Below are 22,002 nucleotides of genomic sequence, written 5' to 3' on the forward strand. Positions count from 1 at the left end.
CGGCCGCCCGCCGCTCCTCCTCCCGGCCCGTAAAAAACCGCCACCCAAAATGGCGGCGGCGGCTGAGGGGACCGGCCGAAACACCTCGAAGGGCCCGCTCCCCTCCCCCCCGCCCCGCGCTCCGTCACCGCGCGCGTCACGGCCCCGCGCAGCTCCCTCCCTCTGCTTCCCCTCTCCTATTGGCCGCCGGCCTCGGGCTCCGCGGCCAATCGGCGGGCGCGGCCGGCCGGCCCAGAGCGAGGCTGCCCCTCTTTCCCCTCCCCTCCCCCGCTCGCGCCGTTCCTCGCTACCGGCACGTTCGGCCGCCGGCAGCCGGGGGCAGCGGGCAGCGCCGCCCCGAGCAGGCCGGCAGCGGCAGCGGCGCCTCCTCGCCTCGGCTTGTCGGCTCGGCGACGCGGGCCGCCAGCCCAGCGGGGCGTTGAGGCGTTGAGCGGGCTCGGCGGCCGCAGCGGCGCCGGGAAGGGGGACCCCGGCGGGCTCGGGTAGGGGCACGGGCCCGGGAGGAGGCGGAGGAGCCGCGCTCCCTCCCACCTTCCCTCCCCCCCCCCCTCCCCGCCATGGCCGACAACGAGAAACTGGACAACCAGCGGCTGAAGAACTTCAAGAACAAAGGCCGCGACCTGGAGGTAACCGCCGCGGCGCCTCGCGGGAGGGGCCGGCCGGCCATGGCGGCGGGAGGGGGCCGCCGCCGCCGTGTGGCGTCTTTCCTAATCCGCCGGCGAGGGGCCCGCGGCGGGGCCGCGGCCGGGGTTGCCCGCCCCGCCGAGAGGCGGGAGCGCCGCTCCCCGCCGCCCAGCGAGGGAAGGGAAGGAAGGGAGGAAGAAGAAGAAGAAGAAGAAGGAGGAGGGGAGGCCGCGCTGTGGGGCCGGGCGCGGCCGGGCCGTTGGGCGCCGCGCGGAGGCGGGAGCGCCGCGGCTTGAGGGGGCAACGGCCGCCGCCGCCTGCTCGCCCCGCGCCGCCCGGCCCCGGAGCGCCGCCCCGGGGGGCTCCCGCGGCCCTCTCCGCCGCAGGGCGGGGGGGGCGGCTGACAGGAGCGGCCGGTGGCGGCGGCTCCCCCCGCGGGGCAGGCCGGCACCGGCCTCGCGTTTAGGGCGCTTATTTGGCGTAGTTCAATCCAGCCGCTCGCCTGATAGCGAGAGGTGTTGCCTCGGTATTTCGCCGTCTACGACAGCAGTCGTATTTTCGTGTGGCTCTGCCTTAATTTCTTGCTAGCACTTAATAATCACTCTTTGTGCTGAGTAGCCCCTAAAAGCCTGAGTCAGGGATTAGGGCCCAGCTGGGTGTTCTGCTCTGTGTCCCTGTAAGATACTCAAGTGAATAAATGAATTGATTATTGCCTGCGCTTTATAGTAAAGATGATTATTAAAAAAAACAAATTCACTTTTTTTTTTTAAACAGGGCGAATGTTACTATTTTACTGTCCAGTTAGTTGAGTGTGGAAACAGTTGTAGCTTGTAGTATAGAGCCTCTAAACTTTTTGGTGGCTGGATTGCTACTTACATTATTTGAGCTGTGAAGGTGCTTCCTCAACACAGCAGAAGAGATGATTAACTTAGGGTTTCCTTAGTAAATATTCAAATTCTAAAATTAGGTATCAATCCTCACCCATAAACAGTTGGCCAGCAATGGTGATTGGGTAAACCTGTGCATCGTAATATTGTCTGTATAGGATTGTGATCAAGAAATGGGCTTTGGCATTCTCATTTCTGTTTTTCACTGGCCTCAACATGTGTCCCTATGATCAGTATAATATTCTCATCTTTCATATGAAACAATTGTGCAGTATTTCTTTTCCGAAAGTAAAAGATGCATTTATGTCATTCATTAAAACATCTGCCAAGTTTCCCATTTGGGTAATTCAGAAGTCAATAACACCTCGATTTTTAACTTGTCCAAGTGTATTGATAAAACAGTTTAATTTTCAGTTATGTACAAAGTTTGGTGATGCCAGGAATGTTGGAAGTGGGAATAATTACTGCAGTGATTGCTGTATTTACTAATAGGGTTGTTAGCAACTACTTGCCTTAGATGTTAATTTGTTTTTGTATAAATTGTTTTGTTATCCTTGAATAGACAACTGTACAAGAAAGGCATCTTTAGGAAGGCGCACAGTAAAGCGTATGCAATCATAGTAAAAAATGAAATTAATGGGAAAATACAGGTTGGAGTTCATCTGCATTTTCTCTCCTTTGGTGCCTACGTACTGGGTTTTAAGGTAAGTCAGCTAAAGTAGGGAAGGTTCAAGATGAACACGTGCAAGTAAAAAGAACACGTGTGTGTATCAGGAAGCAGGTAATCTCTTCAGTATTTTTTGAATTTGCTGATGCACTTAAATGGCCTTCTACAGAGTGAAAAAAACCACTGCTAGGCCACGTTAAATTTTAGATATTGACATCTATCCAACAAATCCTGGAACATATGCTTGGTACCTAAAATAACTACCGTGGATGGCTGTTTTTCATACAATAGCTCAGGCTTATGGCTATCATTCTTGCTTATTAACTGCTTACACATCACATTTTTCGTTAGTGTGAGAGATGTTGGTAATGTCCACTTATAGCCAAGTATCCTATGGTAGCAACAGTTGCTAGTGAGTATTCAGTTAGTTCATAACACCTGTGTTCTTGTGCTGCTTTTAGCAGGAAGATGTCTATTTACTTCACATAGGAAGCCAACATTTGATCTTTATCTCTTTCCCTCCTCCTGCCTCCTTCACTCCTCCCCCTTTTTATCTCGGCTGAAATAGTGCATTTAGCCGTTGGTTTCTTTTACAAAACCATGATCTTTTTTTCTTTTCCGTGACAGTTTACCTCCATTTGGCATCAGCGGGCAAATAATAAATCACTCTGGTTTTGGTGAATCCCCAATTAGTAGATACTTCTAGAGGCTATGAAGGGTTGCCACCATTTAAAGATGGTACACATACGATTCCATGTTGCTCGGATCAGCCCATTGACAGTTACGTTGCTAACGGTTGCTGTCACATTGTACTTACCTTCCAGGTCTTACATCTTCACAGAAGGTTATTGTATATCTTACAGAAGACAGCGGATTTCCTGCATTTTGTCACCTAAAGGGCTAAGCGTATGTTTAGCTTTTTGGATACCTAATGAGTTCAAGTTGGACTTTTATTTTCCAGTCCATATCAATGTGCTTCTAAAAATATAAATTCTGGCCTTGAAGAAGGAAAAAAAGAACCAAAACACACACACCTGTTTTACATAAGATGTTTAGCGAAATTCCTTCATATGCTTAAGTATTGGGTAAACATGCATGCATGGACATGTTATGTTGTAAACAATTGCTGCCGTGTGTTTTAAGATGACAGATTGGTGGCAACACTGGGAATAGAGGGATTCATTGTGACCAGAAATATAAAATGCTGCCTTGTCCTTTTTTCTTATTTATAGTACTGCTCAAACAAATACTCTGTTAAGGTCTTCCAAGATTTAAGAGTCGTTAGAGCGGGGGGCGGGGGGGATTAGTATTGTTACAGCGCAAAAAGGGGCTAGCCTTACAGAATGGCAGAAGTGGTCTCACTTTTTTTTTTTAACATCCAAAACCAAAATCTTACTTAAGCAAGTACTTATCTGGACTGTTATACAAAATCATGCAAATGTTTATCTACTAGGAAAGCTAGTTAAGGTAACTTTCTTCATCTTGTGTCTCCAATGAGGAACAGGTTTTACTTGGGCTTTTTTTTTTTTTTTTTTAATTGAATAAGAAAGGATGAGCTGTTTTTTGTTTATTGTGGGTATGGCTGTGATGATAACCAATTTTCTTTCCAACATTTTTTTAAATTGTAATACCATAGACCTTGAAATCAAATACTAGATCTTTACTATACAAAGGCCAGGATAAGTACAAATTGTTCGTTGTGTCTGCAGTAGACATAGTTTTATGAACAGTTTGTTTTTGAGTAATTGCTGTTTTGTCCTGCATGTTAGGGGTCTTGAGTATAGCCTTGCTTCTGGGAAGGTTTGAAGAGAAGGTTTGGGGTGGGTTTTTTGTTTGCTTCATTTTGTTTTACCAGGTGATTCAGCATTTCATTTTCTGTTGGTGATTGTTGCCTGCTGCAGCATTCAAATTTGACTGACGTTTGGGTTTTTTGAAATGAAGTAAAAAATATTTCATGCATGTTATTTCTCTGGAAATACTGGAAGAAACTGATGAGTTTCTGCTGGCCTCTTCTCCCCTGACTTGCCTGTGTTGCTGGATGAGAGATTAAGAGTTGTTTAATAGTGCCAGCAGAGGAGAAGTGTCAAATAGATATTTCTGCTCTGTAATTGAGAGACGCATGATGTGAAATGATGATAATATTGTAATGCAGAGTACTTCAAAACTGATTTTGGAGCAGCCATTGAATCTAGATGTTTTAAGATCAGCAATGTCAAGATTTTAAGAGTTGCCAGTAGTGTTCACTGGACTTTTAATACTAACAATGTATTTGAGAACACCAAAGAAGCTTCAGGGGATTGAAGGAAAGGTAGTGTTATGAGATATACTGGATATTGCAGGTAGTTAGAAGCTTTTCAACCTTTTCCGTATCCCACACAACATAGTTTGCTTGGGATTCAAACATGGAGGAACTGAAGGAGAGCAGGAATGTCACTCACTGAGTTTGTTAAAAATAAGTTCCTTTAAGCTGACTTGTAGTTCTGTAGTGAAGCTCATACATTTTGTCACTTAAAAATTGTACTTAGATATTCGTTTGTGTAAGGCATTTTATTTGGCATGCACAACTTCAGGAATGATAGCATGTGCAATGTCATATTGATTTTTATTTATTTATTTGTGACTGAGAGAGTCCCATTATAATTCTGAAGGGGGAATAGTTGCTGAGATGTGTTTTCTGGTGGTATCTTGTAGAGATGTGTTGGCTTTAAAATCCCATAGCATTTTTGTCAGTGATCTTGAGAGTAGACTTTATTGCTCCAGTTTGCAAATGAGCTAGGATTAGTATAGGAGGGAAATAACAGATAGAGGAGGGCCTAAATAACTTGATTAAACTGAATGTGAAGAGTATGGACTTTTAGCAAATCCAAATATGAACTTGCATGTATCTCTGAAGGGTTCTTTCCTTGTTTTGTAGTTCAGTACCTTTTATACCTGTGAAGGACAAGACAAAGTTTTAGTCATTGCTGCAGTCAGTGCGCTGGATGTTCTGGGTTGTAGACTAGTCTTCTCCAACTGTGGTCTGCAGAGTGGGTGCTTTCTGAGTACCTAGTCTAGTGAGTAAGCAGTTTGTGCACAGGGCCATAGTAAGTGGTGTTTTAAAAAGAAAATAATTGAAAATGCCACCCAGTTCACAAAAGGTTTTGGAGGTAAATAGTAGCCTGCTTCTGCACAAACACACACCCCACACCCCCACTTTGTGGGTTTTTTTTTTGTTGTTTGTATTTTGAATCATAGACCAGACTAGTGCTAGTGTGGAGTAGCAACTTTCTAGGAAGGGAAGATGGCTCAAGCAACTCTGCTTTAAAGTGACTGTTGCCTTTGCTGTTCCACAACAGAAACAACATGCCTTTGGAAACCGTTCACTAGAATGAGAGGAGTAGGTAAAGTTCTACAATTATTTGTACGCTGTCAGACCTTCCTGTTGTAGGTGCATGAACAGAGCTACTTGAGTGAAATATTTTATAATAGCAAAAAAACCCCACCCCACAAAACAGTAAAGACAGGCTATGTGTGTGATAGGATCTGAATTTCTGAGAAGCAGTGATTCGGAGAAAGAAGTAGAAGAGGGGTCAGGATGCATTAGCTGAGCATGAGCTCCAGGTATATGCTAGCGTGCTTAGAAAGGGCTAATAGATCTGAGCTGTTCCTGAGAGTGGGGCGTAGAACATTCTGTTTCTGGCATTGTTGTGAAAAACACTAGAATGTATCAGGATCCTGCAGGCATCAGCTAACACAAGATTTTAATGATAAGCTGAAGGGTTCAGTAATGACTAATGGTCAGAAAATAGCCCTTCTGATAAAACTTAAGCTAAATATAATTGAAAAAAGGAGGATGGAGGGGTAGCAATCATAGGCTGACAGAAATAGATTTGATTTTTGATGTAGCAAACGAAGAACAGGATCCGATGACTGAATGAGCCACATGAATTCATACTGAAGTGATGCCTGTTTTTAAATTGGAACACTTTCCAAGGACCATTCTGAATTCTGTTTCTAGAAAATTTTAAGTTGAGATTGGTTTCCTAGTCACAGCTGTGTTAGTGCAAGCTGAGAACTGATACAGAGAAGTCTGACAATCAAGTCAAATCTTATTCAGAACAGAAGGGAGAATCTAACTTTACAATGCCACTAGCCAAGAAACCATTATACCTAGGTTTCTGCCCTTTGAGCTGTTTTCCAAAAGACAACACAGGTTGACCTTGAGTCTGCTTGTCATTTTAGTTTCTCCAAACTATCTATTCCACTTCTGGGCTAAGGTGATGATGCTGTGAAACTCCTTGACAAAGCTAACTTCAGTTCTTGTTGTGTATTTTCTCTTCCTAGGAGGGAGAGCAGTGACAGATTGACCAGTAATAACTGGTTTGTCAACCGACTGCTGTTTACACAGTAAATTATTTTAGTGGAGCCCTATTTTGGTAAATTCTTCTTTAGAGTGACTTCATTGGCTGCTTGTCTTTTATGTGAAGGCTTTTGAGTCCAAGGTATGCAGGTCCTCTTCAGAAGCAGGCAGGAATTAAAACCAAGGGCCTGTCAGCTTATGTCTGGAGGGAGAACATTCTTCTTGTTCCAGCAGGGTGTTGATGGAGTTTCAGGATTAAAAAAAAAAAAAAAAAAGCATATATGCTGTTTCAAGCATATATTTCAAGCATATGTTTCACTGCATATATGAAGTTTCAAGTAAAGAAACTTCTAAATGATACGTCTGAGGCTTTTTTCTTGGAGTATTTGTTTTGGTCCCACTCACTTCTCCCCATATCTGTCACGCACGCATATATGCTTGTCCTGAAGGTGTGTTACCACCTGAGTTGGAATAAATTTCCTTTGGGGCTCAATAGTAGTTGTAACTATTACTTTTTAATATCCTTTACAGCTTAATGTCCCTTTATAGTTGGTGTTCTAGCAATTCAGTCTTCGACTCCTTGAAAATGTACATTGGGTCTTGCTCTTGGTTAGCAACACTTTTCTGTGACCAGTAATGTCATTATTGAAGTCTGGCGAGAAGAATCCTTCTTGCAGTACAGCTTTTTGATAGGTATGCTTATTTTGTTAAGTTGCAGTAACAGTTGTGGATTGGGAAGGTGTTAACAGTCTCGTGAGATTGTCGGGGCTTGGTACAATTCTGCAATCTTATTATTGGAGATTTTCCTCATTTTATTTTCTTCTTGAATATGCCAGGTTAGTAGACTTCGGAGAAACTACACTGAGCATTGTTACAGGCTGAGAGCAAGAGCCTGTAGTAGCTAAGTCAGTTGTAAAGTTGCAGCATCTTTCCGAAGCCTCTAAATGATGAGTGGTATCCAGTAGTGCATCAGCTTCTCTGGGAAGGCAACAGCACTTTGAGCACAGATAAATGACTATTGAGTGCTTCTTGCCTTCAGCTCTTGTCCTGGTTTCGGCTAGGAAAACCGTAAGCTGGAGTGGCTGCAGTTGAGTTTCTCCAACCCTGGTGAGAGGCACTACGGTTACTTCAGCCCCCAGGGTGGTGAGCAATTGCATTGTGCATCACTATTTTATTTTCCTTTTTTTTTTTTCCCCTTTCCCCTTCTTTTCCACCCGCTGACCGATGCCTGAGAAGTGATCTGCCCCTCCCAGCCAAATCCCTCCCATTTATATACTGGGCATGATGTTCTATGGTATGGAATATCCTTTTGGCTAGTTTGAGTCAGCTGTCGTGGCTGTGCTCCCTCCCAGCTTCTTGTGCACCTGCTTGCTGGCAGAGCATGGGAAACTGAAAATTCTTAAGATAAGTGCTACTTAGCAACAACTACAACATCAGCGTGTTATCAACATTATTCTCACACTAAATCCAAAACACAGCACTGTACCAGCTACTAGGAAGAAAATTAACTCTATCGCAGCCGAAACCAGGACAACTCTGTTCTTGAGAGTTGCTCTTTATCATTATCATTCAGGTGGGATACATGTCTTCGCTGGTGAATCCTAGGCTACGCTTTCCTGGGCTCAAGTTACATAATGCTAACTTGCAGTTGTTAGCATCCTGCGATGTGCGCGCAGCTGCGGCCGGGGACTTGGCTCCCCAGCGTCGAAGTGGTGCACACTTTGGAGAGCTGAAGCATGGACTGCCAGGTGATGATGCCAGTAGTCTGTAATGGTACGTTTAACAAATGCATGTGTAGGAAGATAGCTGCTGGAGAAACTTTTCTCCTTTCGACTTGTAGACACTTGAGTTGGAGCTACTACAAAACATTAAAACTTCATTTATGTGTTTATAAGACAGGTATTATATTAATTCAGAGCATACCTGTTGAGCCAGAAAAGTATTAATACAGGTTTATTATTAGAATATGTTTTTTTTCCTGTCTTTAGAGATTACATCTTTGAGATTCTCACTATCATTTGAAGAATTCTAAGAAATATTTGAAAAGCTTGTCTAGCTATGGAGAGTAAGTCCATAGCACTGGAATAAAGCTCATCTGCGTGGTAGTAGTGTTCAGTGTTAACTGTTGACCTCACGTAGCAGACGCGACTTTTTGTAGGTTTAAAACTGAAAAAGCCATGAATCTAAGCTGCATTAGATTGAGCTATTAATTCTAATTTTGATTGACCAATTGAATTAACATTCTTTAAAGATGGACATATTTCCTGGAAATTTGCTTTGGTGCTCTGTAGTGTGGGACAGTTTGTACTTGTTTATTATGGCTCTTAGCTAGTCGTTCCAGGTGCTGCAGCTGCATTAGGTATGCTTGTATGCTTTGCCTTTTATATAGTGGGAAGCTATCATTGTGTGGCTGTATTGGGTTTTTTCCATCCTCTGCCTGTTTTTCTCATGATGAACTGCATTTTGGTCCTCAGGCGATTAAAAAGTTCTGCCCCCAAAGCAGTGGGGAACCATCCCTTCTTTTCCAGTCGCATCCTTTCCCGCCCTTTTTCTTGTAACTCCTTCCTTTGAGAAGGTAAACTGCCTTGCTCAGAGCTGGAAATTTGATTCTGATGAAATGCACATTCTTTTTGATAAAAATAATTATGCTCCTGAAAGTCAAGCTTTTAGTCCTTATCTTCAGAGCTGCTTCTTATTGCTGTTCAGAAGCTCTCTTAGCTGTTCATTTTCCTTGTTTTCTGTGTTAATGCAGTCCCTTATGCTCTGGGATTTCAAGCTTTCTCTGGGCTTGTGAATGGTTAAGTCACAATAAAAATACAATTGTTTTTAGCTTTGCTATTCTCATTCACTGTAAAGTTCAAAGTATAGAATAAAATAGCTATAGACTGATTTTTTTTCTATTTTCACTTTGCACTGTAGTAAACCAATTTATGTATATTTACAATTGCTTTTTTCTGAATACTCTTAATGGGAGCTGTAGAGAAAATGACCAAAAGAAAAAAAATTGCTCTTACAGTGCCAAAGGTTTTATGTGGGTTTCATTTATAAATAATATTTTTGTAACTCAACTTTTGCTTACTAGGTATCTTAATGTGAACTTCTTTATAAAGCTATTCTACAAGGCACAAAGCTAGTACTGTTTCATACAGTAATAGAAATGTGTGCATATCAGAAATGTGTGAAATCTGTAAATTTACTTTGCTACTTGTTTCTCCCAGGTACCTTTGTAGAGGTTTGGGTAAGCGAGAGCTCCTGTAGAACTTTCCCATGTTTTGTCTGGAAGGGTACACTTACAGTGCTACACTTGTATGAGAAGCCTGGTAGGCATCGTTCAAAAAAGGACCTGGTATTGTTCAGATCTATTTATTCTGAAGAATTACGTTATTGAAATTCTTTTTGCTTTAACAGTTGTACTTTGTTCAGGTGAAGGATTACCTGCACAGTCTTAACTCCAGCCTCTCTTTTTCAGTATAGCTGTACCGTGACAGTTACCTGTTAGTAATGGATTGTGCTCCTTGCTAGTTTGTGGCTGATCAGCCGGTCTGGTAGTGTAGCCCAGGCAGCAAAGTGTCTCTGCCTGGGGAATCGCCCGATTCCCCTGCTACTCTGAGGAAGTAAGAGATGCGAGTTCTTAATTAGGTGTGTAGATAGGCAGTTGTGCTTGACTTTGACTTTGCAGTTTTCAAGTTTAGCAATATGCCTTATTATAAAAGTGGCAGTTCCAGCTGTCTCTGGGTTTTTGGCTCATGCTCTCTCTGTATGTTAAAAAAGCCTTGAATCAAGAAAAGGTTGTAAATGTTGGGCAAACTTAGTATGCTTTCTGTTGGTTTGCCATGGTGTTTATAATGCTTTGGCGCTGTTGTTCTAAGTGCAACTCCTTTCAACGTTGCCCTTTGTTAAAAGACACTTGTCTATTCCCTGGTTCCGTATACCCATTTTTCTTCAACATGAAGACCTAGGAGACTGTTTTACTGTGAAATAATACAGGCAGAAATAATATAGTTATGTCCGTTTCTTGTTGGATTTCTACTTTTATAATGAAAATCAAATCCTGTGTGTACAAGTACTGTTTGAAGTGCATGAACTTAAAAATAATTGTGCAAGAACTTTTTATATTACTTGGTCTAGATTCAGAACATAATGTACTTTGATCTTGGTTTTTTTCAGACTATGAGAAGACAAAGAAATGAAGTTGTTGTGGAGTTAAGAAAGGTGAGATGACCTAGCATTGTTCTTACCAAACGGGATTTGGCTATGTTGGTATTGCAGTAAAATTTAAGAGTTTTTGTTAAAGGATTTAAAAAAAAAAAAAAGACACTGTTGTGTGTTCTTCTGTAGTCCACCAAGAACACCATTGTTAAACTATCTATTTGTCTTTACTAATTCTGTGAAGGTACTTTGGTTTAGAAGGAAGTTCTTAAGTTACCGTAGCTGGTACTGGAAGTTCCCCAACTTTTGTCCTGAAAAACAGAATTTTATATGTAATGTATTGAAGGGAGTAGTTCTTGCTTCTCCAGCTAGGTTTTTAATTTTAAAAACTTATAAAAAGCTTATGTTTTTTCCTTTGAAAATCAGGTGTTCCTGCTAATCTATAGACAGAAAGCAATTTTCTTTCCCAAAACTGTAGTTCAACACACCAGTAAGAGTGGAAGAGTATATGTGTGAAGATAACACTGTTTAGAATTGTTGGAAAACTAGCTCTTGAGAAAAGTAATCTTAAGTTGAATTATTTTACTTCTGGGATGAACAGAAAACTAGCCTCTGGTAATTGCCTTGTCTTGTTATAAATAATGACAAATAGGTTGTAAGGTCAGTGTTGATGGATGTGTGCACATGAAACTTCCAGCAAAAGTAGTTACTGCTGTAGATAAAGTTGGATGGAGGATTTTTCTAGGAAGAAGGGATTTCCAAAATGGGTTTCTCTGTGCAGCCCTTTCCAACTCCTTGAATGTTGGAATTTTTAACAGTATCAATGAAAGCATGTTTATGATGCTTGTTTAAAACAGAAGCTTCTGTTCCCTTCTTAACACCCCCCCATGCCCCCTAAGTCAAAGTTTTAAAGGTATTAAATCATTTTTCTCTTTAAGAACAAAAGAGATGAGCATCTTCTAAAGAGGAGAAATGTTCCCCATGAAGATATCTGTGAAGATTCTGATATAGATGGTGACTTTAGAGTGGTAAGAATTAACTTAACCTCAAGCATGTCTTCTTTTTATGCACTTAAAAGACATTTCTAATTTCTAACTGCTTTTGTCTCTGTTTTCTAGCAAAACACTTCTTTGGAGGCAATAGTACAGGTAAAAAAAATTTCATTGTTTGAACATTCCTCATGTCATGGTGACAAATATGTGAAAAGTCTAAATTCTTTTTTATTTTAGAATGCTTCAAGTGACAACCAGGGTATACAGTTAAGTGCTGTGCAGGCTGCAAGGTAAGAACACGCTTTTCTCAAATACACTATTTTTATTCTTACTTTATCATGCTCTTAAATTCAGAAAATGTGTTCTAGCTTAACTAGAAAAAGTATGTCATTTACTGATTTTAAAAAAGAAAACTTGATAAATAGAACTTTACAAAAAAAAAATCAAAATACCTAGGTCTTTGAACTAGTCAGGATTTTCATTATGTATAAATAAATACTAGGATTTATCTTAGTGCAATACTTGATGCTTCTCACAAGTAGAGTAAAATGTATAATTAGCAGGACTATAAAGTCTTTAGCTTTAAATACAGAAAGAACTGGCATAATCCTTTTTCTAAATTTGTCATGGATTAGGCCACTAAACCCACTTTTCGCTTTAAGAGGAATTCTGTGTAGTTGTATGTATTCAAGAAGTGATCGTAAAATACTCTATGAACTTTGCATGCATAAATTTAGTATTTAACTGCTGTTTTGTGAACTACTGGGTGGTTTTTCTGTTGTTGTAGCAGAAAGCTACAACGTTGCATTTGTTTACCCTCTGCGGTTGAGGGGGTTGATTCAAGTGCAAGGGAAGACTTCCAGATCAAAGAGAAGTCAGGTGAATTGGATTATGCCCACTTTTACTTTTGGGCATTAATGTATTTGAAACTGATAGGGGAAAGAACAGTTTCTGTGCCCATTTCCACTGGGCAACTTGTCTTCATTAAAATTTCGTCAATTCAAAGTAGCATCATGTAGAACTACCTATGTACTACAGCTGATCTAAACCAGGTTAGACTAAAGCACACTGAATTAAGCCTGACAAAATGAAATGGGAATGTCCGTGTGGATTTCTTACTATTGTAACTATTTTTTTAAATTGAAAACTGATTTAAAAGTAAATCAGTGCAGTTTACATTATTGGAAAAGCATTAAAGTATATTTTAGAGATGAAAACAAATGCTTTTTCAGTCTTGATTGAATCTGTACCATCCTTTGGTCTGAAGCTGGAACAGGAAGGAAAAATCTTGCCCAAGTCTAACCCGTAAAACTTACAACTGGAATATGAGGAACAGAAAACTGATTAGAAGTGCTTCAGAAAAAGCAAAACCCAAACCAAACAAAAAACCCTCAACCCCACCAAAACCTGAGGTTTTACTTGATTCTTGTAGTAGAGTTCTCGACCTGTTTGAGCAGGTGGCTTGTGAATAGACTGCACTAGATTGTTTTGTCACTGAACAAAAATCAGTATTAAGATGCTGTAATTACACTTTTGTTCCTTAATTTTTATAAGCTTGTAGATGTAAATTGTCTTCACTTCTAAAAGCAATTTCCTTTAGTTGGAAGTTGAAAATGCACATCTGATTATTACAAGTCTTCACATAATCTGTGTTCAGATCCTCCTTATTGTGATTGCTTAGTTTTCTGAGGGGTTTTGTTTTGCAGCTCTGGCTTTTCTTAATCTCCTTCTCTTTCCCCATGTTGCCTCCTTTAACGCACCAGTGATATCTTTCAGGATAAAGCAGCAGTGGAAGGTTCATTTCTAGTTACTGTGTTCTGCCAAGCCTTTCGTGTGTTTGTGAATAGGCTGGTATATGAAGAGAGGACTATATATAATCTCTCTTCCCACTGCTGGTAGAAGTTTGGTGCGGCAGCCCAAGTTGTCCCCTCCAAGAAGCTTCCTTCATTCTCCTTAATACCTTCGCTGCAGAAAGGTGAAGCAAAAAGGATTAAAAATTGAACCAAATATGTACACTTCTGTTCTTTGCAGTAGTACTTTGTGAATCCTTGCTCTCTGACATTATATCCTTAGTAGAAGAAACAAGTTTCTGCCTTTCCTGTCAAAGCAGCCAGGATCTGTTTATCTTCCTTGTTGGGTGGAGGAGGAAGAAGCTGCAGGAGGGTGTAACTGAATAACTCTGGTGATCTTTATTTTACTGACTGGTAATAAACTTCAAAAGTAGTCAGAGAAAACATGGCAACTGAAACAGGCAATGGATGTAATGGCTTCAGTTTTCCAATAGTTCAGTAATTTCAATTTTGGGAGTTAGTTATTTTCACTTAAAGTGGAGAAAACAAATCCTGCTTGGTCTTTGAGAGTATGAGACACACACTGGGGAAAAACTTTCCAGCCCAGAAGGTAGTGCAGCACTGGAACAGTTTTTCCAGGGAGGTTGTTGGATCTCCGTGCTTGGAGGCTTCCAAAACTCAACTACAGGAAGCCGTTACTGACCTGATCTAGTGTGAGCAATAATCCCGCTTTGAGCGGAAGGTTGGACTAAACAACTTCCAGAGATCCTTTCCAGTCATGACTTCTCATTCTGTGATTTGTCTGCTAAGTCTTGTGTTTTCTCCTTTTCCTAAACAGAAAGCTGCTTTCCAGTGATCGCAATCCACCAATTGACGATCTAATAAAATCAGGAATATTACCTATTTTAGTGCACTGTCTTGAAAGAGATGACAAGTGAGTATTTCTAAAACTCAAAATGTTTAATTGTTGCAAGAATTCTGGGTATTTAGCTAATATGCTTACGGTGTCTGATTTGAAAACTCATGTTACAATCTTTGTTTTTTTTTTTCCTTACTTTGCAGTCCTTCTTTACAGTTTGAAGCTGCATGGGCTTTGACAAACATTGCCTCTGGAACCTCTGAACAAACACAGGCCGTAGTTCAATCTAGTAAGTCCAACAGTATTTGATCATTGATAAAGCACGCACTGTAGCTTCCACAAAAATAAGATCATCTGAATGATACTGTAAAGAGCATCCACACTCCTGTTCCTCTCTGTCTCAAGCATGTTCACCAATCCACATGTTAGGGTTGGTCCTTTCATGCGATAGCCAGGATGGTTGAAATTGAGTTGTCAATCACAGGCACGTCGCTGAAGGACCTGCCCATGAAGTCTCCTGCCAGATGTTCTACCTCTTCTCTGGCAAGCAGCATCAGTTGAAGCGCACACCTGCTTCTGTTCTTCATTTTCTCAGATTTTAAATTCAGTTGGGTTTCCTAATGGTGAGTAATCTCTTCTGGAAACTCACACTACTTTAGCAGAGTTGATATCTGCTGGTTTCCAGTTTTCAAACTTCAAAAAACAAAAACAAACAAAAAAAACCTCAAACCCCCCCAAACCCACCTTGAAACAAAACCAAACAAAAAAAAACCCCTAGAAAACTCCCATGGAGGGATTTCCTATCTTTACGGTGAAGAGGGAGGAAAAGATGTGGACCAAGTCCAGAGGGTGGCTGACATCGAACTCTCTTCCAAAATCCAGTTGAAGAAAAAATGCTGTCCTTCATATTTGAGGAATCTGAAGCATGGAAAGGAATTGTTGTTGGACTTGGAATCTGAGTTGCCAAGCAAAGCAAACTTTCTTCTGTACTCTAAACATGTCCTAAGTCGAAGTAGTACTTCTGTTGGTAAAGCAGAACTAAGTAGAAAGTGTCTACAGGCTTTTTGAATTGAGTGAATAAAACGGCAGAGCTTCTTGAGACCCATGGAAGAATCAAACATACAGTAAACCAAGTTTTTGCCTAAAGTTTAAGGAAAAAATCCGCAAAACTTACATTACATGAGATATCAGTGGCTTTAGTGGTTGGAATCAGTGTTGTATTGCAGTGCACGCTGCTGATACCATGCTGTGCGTCCACAATGAAAAGACACAGAATTGTGCTTGATCTTTTTTGTGTGTTTTTTCCCCCACCACAACCATCATATATTAACTTCCTTTAGAACTACTTGGAACTTTCACTGAATGTAGTAAGTACAGTTTCTAAGATGTGTGGTGGTGTTTCAGTGTTGAAATGTCAATGTTTGTTACATGTATTTTGTGACTGACTTTTTCTCTTCAGCGATCAAAGATTGTTTCTTTTTCGTTGTTAGTGCTAAGCAATTACAGGCTTCTCACAAACTGTGTATTATTGACTTTATAGTTTGAAAAAACACACGTATTCGTAAGAAAGTTCTTAACACCATCTCCTCTGTTAAATGGCTGGATGTGCTTCACAAATCTTTAACTGGAAAAATAGGTTAATTCTCCACAGCAGATGTGAAGGCATTTAAGGCAGGTGACTTCAGCTTAAAGGATTTTTTTTTTTAATGGAATGTATGTTTTGAGATTCCATTGGTTGCAAGATCAGTTGCTCTTTGCTTTTACAAACTCTCAGTGTTAAGAGCCTGTTAACTTTGATATAGCTCAGATTTGACCGTTATAGTATGTATCTTTGCTAATACTTTTAACTTTGCCTTTTCCCATCTTCCTCCTCTTCCTTTCCCAGTTGCATCCTGAGTTTTCTTTTGGAAATCTAATTAATATATAATCTGTCCCACACCTGATCTAGAACACTTTTTATTTAAACCTAGCTTATCGATGGATTGAAGATAAGTGCCAAATATAGTAATTATTTCTTTTCAGTGATGATCTCTGATTTAGCTAGGTCTGCATGTATGCACTATATTAGCCAATTTAATAGCTGTAACAGATGAAAGTATGGTTTATTTCTTGTAATGATTTATTTCAATGAAAAAGATGGTCTGTTGTAATCTTTCCAAACGTACTTATTAATATGCTTGGTGGGGATGTTTTTTCTCCTTGCATACAGGCATTGTAAAATACCTTTATTTAGTAGGAAATAAGAAATCTGTTGTGATTTGTTATTTCTCTAGCAAAAAATGTTTTACATTGAGAAAGTCTAACTAAAAACACCAGTCTCTTTTGAAATGTGACCTAAAGTAAATGAGTGTTTCTTACAGACTAAACTGTCATTAGCAAATCATGTGAGCAAGCAAGCACCTTAGTGCTGAGGATAAAAAAAATAAGGATCAGTTATCTGAATGTGGTGCATGTAGAATGTGTTTGAAACATTGACTTAGCTTCAGTTCTAAATGTTGGGAGCATTCTCCTGTCTGACACCAACATAGGATAGAAAAGTAGCTGCCTTAATAACAATTACGGAGTTTTGTGTGTTACCTTTTGAATCCCTTTCCTACCCCTCAGTCAGTTGGTGCTTTTGGTTTGGTTGGGTTTTTTTGAGTCACATAGCGATAGCATTTGAAGCAATCTCTGCTTCAGTGATCAGTTAGGTTATTCCGGTATCATGGGTCTCAAATTGAGTCGAGTCAAGACTTCACATTGAGGAATGCATCTGTATTAGCTTTCAGGAGACCAAGATGACTAGATTTGTAGAAACAGCTGCTATTGCTGTACACTTACCTTTATAATGGTTATCAAAAAATACTGAATGCAGAGTTTGGAAATATTAGGGGAAAGTACACAGTGACGTGGCGCTCAGTAACGGATCTGTATTGGCAGCGGGGGTTCTTTTGGTGCAGTTTACCTTGCGTGTCTACTTGTGTATGCTCAATCGACCAGGCTTCCTCTTGGTAGAGCCACAGGTGAAGTTATGCACTAAGGCATTGCCTGGAGCTCTGCAGTGGCAATGTATACAGAAGATCCCTCAGTAGTTAGCTTTCTGCACATGCTGGGACCAGCAACTGGCACATACTTCGCTACTAGTAAAGATGTGATGGGGGATATAGGGTACAGTAAATCAGTAAGATTGAAACAAATTAACCCCCTGTACTTGCCTCTTACTGTGTTACCAGTCAATAATGTGGATGTGTACCTACTGACTCTTGAGTTGGCCAATTGTTGGCCATTGGAATGGATGAGGTTGGTCTTAAGCGGTTATTACTTAGTATGGAGTTTCTAAATTCAATAAGTATAACTAAATTTGGAGTCCTGACAAGCTTCAGTAAACTTGAGACTTACAACCAAATTAAATGTCAGGTTATTTTAAGAGTTGCTTTCATAATATTCTGAAGTGCGGGGCTCTCTAAAAAAAGTGCACTGAAGGAAGAATTGTTACAGCGTGTTTTATTTCAGTGTCATCTGGGAAGTTAGTAAGGTTTTGACCAATACTTAACCAGGAGAAAAATTTTTCATGCAGTACTGAAATTTTATTTAAGAGCGAATTATGTGAACTATTTTGTCTTTCGAGAGATGTATTTCTTAACAGTTGTGTGGGGTTTTGTTTGTGTCTTTCAGATGCTGTGCCACTTTTTCTGAGACTGCTGCATTCACCTCATCAAAATGTTTGTGAGCAAGCTGTGTGGGCTTTAGGAAATATCATAGGTTTGTGTTACTCTTGCCACCAAAACCTTCTAAGTTCCTTTTGGTATTGAATGAGTAAACTAGGTAGGACTGTGTGTGTTAGAACTTGGGAGATGTTCAACTATGAGACAAAAGGCAGCTGTGAGACTGGCAATTACCCCATTCTTAACTTATTCCTCTTTTCTCTATTGTGTATCGACGGTGTGCACCCAAAAATACGCCTACACACTTTCTTTCCGGATGCAGGAAAAGGAATTACTGGCAAACAGACCTGCAGATTGTTAAAATAACTGTTTTGCATTGAGTTCTGAAATTTTGCCTGAGCTTATATACATTGTGTTGAATTCTAAATAAGTTGTGATCGTTCGAGTTTTCATTTGATTTTTCATCTTCTTGTGCAAGCATTAGCTTTGTGGTTTACAGCCCTTGACGATGTTTGTAGTGCTTGAGGGCTAATATCGGTTCTGACATACTGAGATTTCTACAATCTGATACTTTAGAAATGCCTAGTCCTTCTTAAGAAGCAAACCAACAAAATCCACAATATTGTAACTGCCTGAAGTTGTTAGTGATATGTGTGCAGTACAAGTCAGATGCTGCTTTCGAGGCAACTGTAGTGATACCTGGGCAGTGACAAAAGTGTGTTTATCTTTCAGATACAGCGATGACAGTATCTGTTTTCAGGCAATTTTGAACTGCTCCTGGGATGTTTTAGTATTGGATTATAAACTTAGGGAAGGGATCTTCAGGAATACACTGGGCTATCAACTATTCTTGGTAGTTTGCCATTGTCTACCACCTATTTTCCCTTGCCCACAACCACCCCAGTCTGTACATCTGCTATAGATTATGGGACACTTTTCTGTTAAGAATGTAGCTGGTTTTAATGAGTAGTTCAAAACGTATATATTTATATGCATCTTTCCAAGGCCCATATTCTTTAATTTTGTGTGCATTTTAAATAACTGAAGTATTAAGTGTGCAGAAATGAGACTACTTTTGAATGGCATGGGATGATTTTTGTCTTCATAATTCTTTGATGTCTCAAACAGGTGATGGACCCCAGTGTAGAGATTACGTTATTAGTCTTGGAGTAGTGAAACCACTGCTGTCCTTCATCAGCCCATCTATTCCCATAACTTTCTTAAGAAATGTTACTTGGGTCATGGTCAACTTGTGCCGTCACAAAGATCCTCCTCCGCCGATGGAAACCATTCAGGAGGTGACTGAATTTCTGTTCAGTGTAACTAAACTGAAGTTGAGTATCTGTCTGCCTTAAAAATAACTGTCAGATGCTTCTTTTCCTCCTTAGATCCTTCCAGCGCTCTGTGTTTTAATTCACCACACAGATGTAAATGTAAGTAACACCACTTAGAGCCAGTTTTGTGTTCTGGTATAGATTTTTAGCTGAAGTATAAAGCTTGTCATAATTAACTTTTTTCTTAAAAAAAAAAAAAAGTAAATCTGTGATCTTCTCTTTCATTATGGCAAACTTATTTTGATATCTTTAACTGCTTATTTTTAAGTATCAGTTATGATTTTTGCCTGGTATTTCTCTGTATCTTTGCAAGTGCTTATTTGCATGTACTTTCCCTACACTTAAAAATAAAATGCAGTTTCAGTTGTATTTCTGTGAACATTCATTTACAGTTAAATACGGGGGGTTTTGTCTAGCACTTAGGTTTGAGGTTGCAATGAAAATCAGTGTAAATGAAAGAAAAATTAGTGTCTGCTGCATATGTAAAATGTTAGCTTTAGATGTAACTTCTGAGGTGTTAAATAGGAACATTAGGTTATTTTAACAGTGAAGTAAATGAGCAAGACTTTGCTGAAATTATTAAATAGGTCAGTTTTTTGCCTAAATGTAAGTCAGAATTGTTTAAGATTAATTCTTTGCTTCCTAGTGAAGTTTGTAGCTCAATTGTCAATTTCTTGAAATGGCTGTATTTGTGAATCAGTCAAGAGTTGTCAGCTGAAACAATGCTTACTCAATTTTTTTGTAAGCTGTCACTTGAAATATTCAGATTTACTGCTTGTTGTGGTTTAACCCTAGCTTGGCCACTAAGTGCCACGCAGCCACTTGCTCGCTCCCCCCACCCAGTGGGAGGGGGGAGAGAATTGGAAAACAAAACAACTCATGGGCTGAGATCAGGACAGAAAGGAAGAAAATAATAATAATGATAATAATAAAATGACAATAATAGTGCTAAAAGAATTAGAATATACAAAACAAGTGATGCGTGATGCAATGGCTCACCACTCGCTGACTGATGCCCAGTTAGTTCCCGAGCAGCGATCCAACTCTCCCAGCCAACTCCCCCCAGTTTATATACTGGACATGATGTCACATGTATGGAATATCCCTTTGGCCAGTTTGGGTCAGCTGTCCTGGCTGTGTCCCCTCCCAGCTTCTTGTGCCCCTCCAGCCTTTTTGCTGGCTGGGCACGAAAAGCTGAAAAATCCTTGGCTTAGTATAAACACTGCTTAACACACTGATGTTTTTAGTTCTTGCTATCAACATTATTCTCATCCTAAATCCAAAACATAACACTATAGCAGCTACTAGGAAGAAAATTATCCCAGCTGAAACCAGGACACTGCTATTTAAATTGGCTTTTCTGTGTGTGAATACACACATGTATGCATGCAGAGGAAATGCAGTCCAAGTGCTGCTGCACCAGATGTTTAAAAAAAGTTCAAAGCTTTTCTTAAATTTTGTGGGGGAATGCCAAGAAAAAAATAACTTGATGCCATATAATGTACAGCTCATTGGTTTAAGAGTAGCAGATGCCTGTAGTTTAATATTTGCTAGGGCTTTATCTTCCTTCCAGGGATGAGTCTTTCATATCTCGCATTGTTCAGTACTTCATGAAACGAGCAGATAGAATTGAATTGCTTTTATTACATCCTTTGGAACTTAAGCTGTAGTTAGTAGTTTAGCTGGTTTTTTAATCTCTGTATTCTTTGGAGCTAGAACAGGTTGAACAGCAGTTGTATTTCAGACTTCTGTAGAGTGGAATGTATGAAGTTCGTAAAACAAAGTGGGGTTTTGCTGTATTGCATCAATTCTGGCTTCACAATGAGAATTGTTTTATATTTTAATTTATGTTATTTTTTATAAGACTTGTGGCACTTCTGTACTAATTAAAAATAAATGTTTTTGCTGTTAGATATTGGTAGATACAGTCTGGGCACTCTCATATCTAACGGATGCTGGCAATGAACAGATCCAGATGGTGATAGACTCCGGAATAGTCCCTCATTTGGTTCCTCTTCTCAGTCATCAAGAAGTTAAAGTGCAAGTAAGTTTGGATAACTTTAAGGAAGTGTTGCTCAAAATGTAATAGTAGAGAAAGTTCAATTTTATAGTTCATGTTGAAGTTTAAAGAATACTTCTTCCTATGTGGTATAGCATTTGCATAAAACCTTTGCTTTTTTAACTGTTACTGTTTGAAAGTATGTGCTCAACTAGAAAAATCTTTGATTAAAAGAACTCTTTTTAAAGAAAGTGTTTTGTTTCAGACTGCTGCACTGAGAGCTGTAGGAAACATTGTCACTGGTACCGATGAACAGACACAGGTAGTTCTGAATTGTGAAGCTCTTTCACATTTTCCAGCACTTCTGACACATCCCAAAGAAAAAATTAATAAGGTAAGTAACTGCAGAGATTGCACCCCATTGGTAACTTTTTTTTATATTTGGCTTAGCTGTTTTGGATTCCACATAAAGTAGTGTGTTAGGGTTTAGAGTAATTGACTATACCAGTTTATGGCAAGAGCTTGACAGGCTGCTGAAATTTTTCTTGAAGTTAACATCTGTAGAAAAATCTCTAAGGAGCTACAAACTTTTACTTGACAAGAATGTTGTTTCCTAATTCTTCTAATTGAATTTTTATGAAATTAAAGCTTTATTTTGTAATTCTGGCTGTTGGCTTAAAAGGTAGAGTTCTTGATATGTGAAATGTCACTTTAATTA

General features: G+C 39.8%; 1 protein-coding gene across 1 annotated transcript in view; it reads left to right on the forward strand.

The window, feature by feature from the left end:
* The first annotated feature begins 471 nt into the window (after positions 1 to 471).
* Positions 472 to 22,002, forward strand: part of KPNA4 (karyopherin subunit alpha 4) — a 29,794-nt gene continuing 8,263 nt past the window's right edge. The window contains exons 1-12 of the mRNA XM_050902142.1: positions 472 to 626; positions 10,685 to 10,729; positions 11,605 to 11,694; positions 11,785 to 11,814; positions 11,896 to 11,948; positions 14,287 to 14,382; positions 14,511 to 14,596; positions 17,962 to 18,048; positions 19,080 to 19,249; positions 19,340 to 19,384; positions 21,198 to 21,329; positions 21,550 to 21,678. Of these exons, the coding sequence (XP_050758099.1) occupies positions 558 to 626; positions 10,685 to 10,729; positions 11,605 to 11,694; positions 11,785 to 11,814; positions 11,896 to 11,948; positions 14,287 to 14,382; positions 14,511 to 14,596; positions 17,962 to 18,048; positions 19,080 to 19,249; positions 19,340 to 19,384; positions 21,198 to 21,329; positions 21,550 to 21,678 (1,032 nt within the window). The 5' untranslated portion in view covers positions 472 to 557. The remainder of the gene's footprint in view (positions 627 to 10,684; positions 10,730 to 11,604; positions 11,695 to 11,784; positions 11,815 to 11,895; positions 11,949 to 14,286; positions 14,383 to 14,510; positions 14,597 to 17,961; positions 18,049 to 19,079; positions 19,250 to 19,339; positions 19,385 to 21,197; positions 21,330 to 21,549; positions 21,679 to 22,002) is intronic.

The sequence above is a fragment of the Gymnogyps californianus genome, chromosome 10, assembly GCF_018139145.2.
Source record: "Gymnogyps californianus isolate 813 chromosome 10, ASM1813914v2, whole genome shotgun sequence".
Taxonomy (NCBI): domain Eukaryota; kingdom Metazoa; phylum Chordata; class Aves; order Accipitriformes; family Cathartidae; genus Gymnogyps; species Gymnogyps californianus.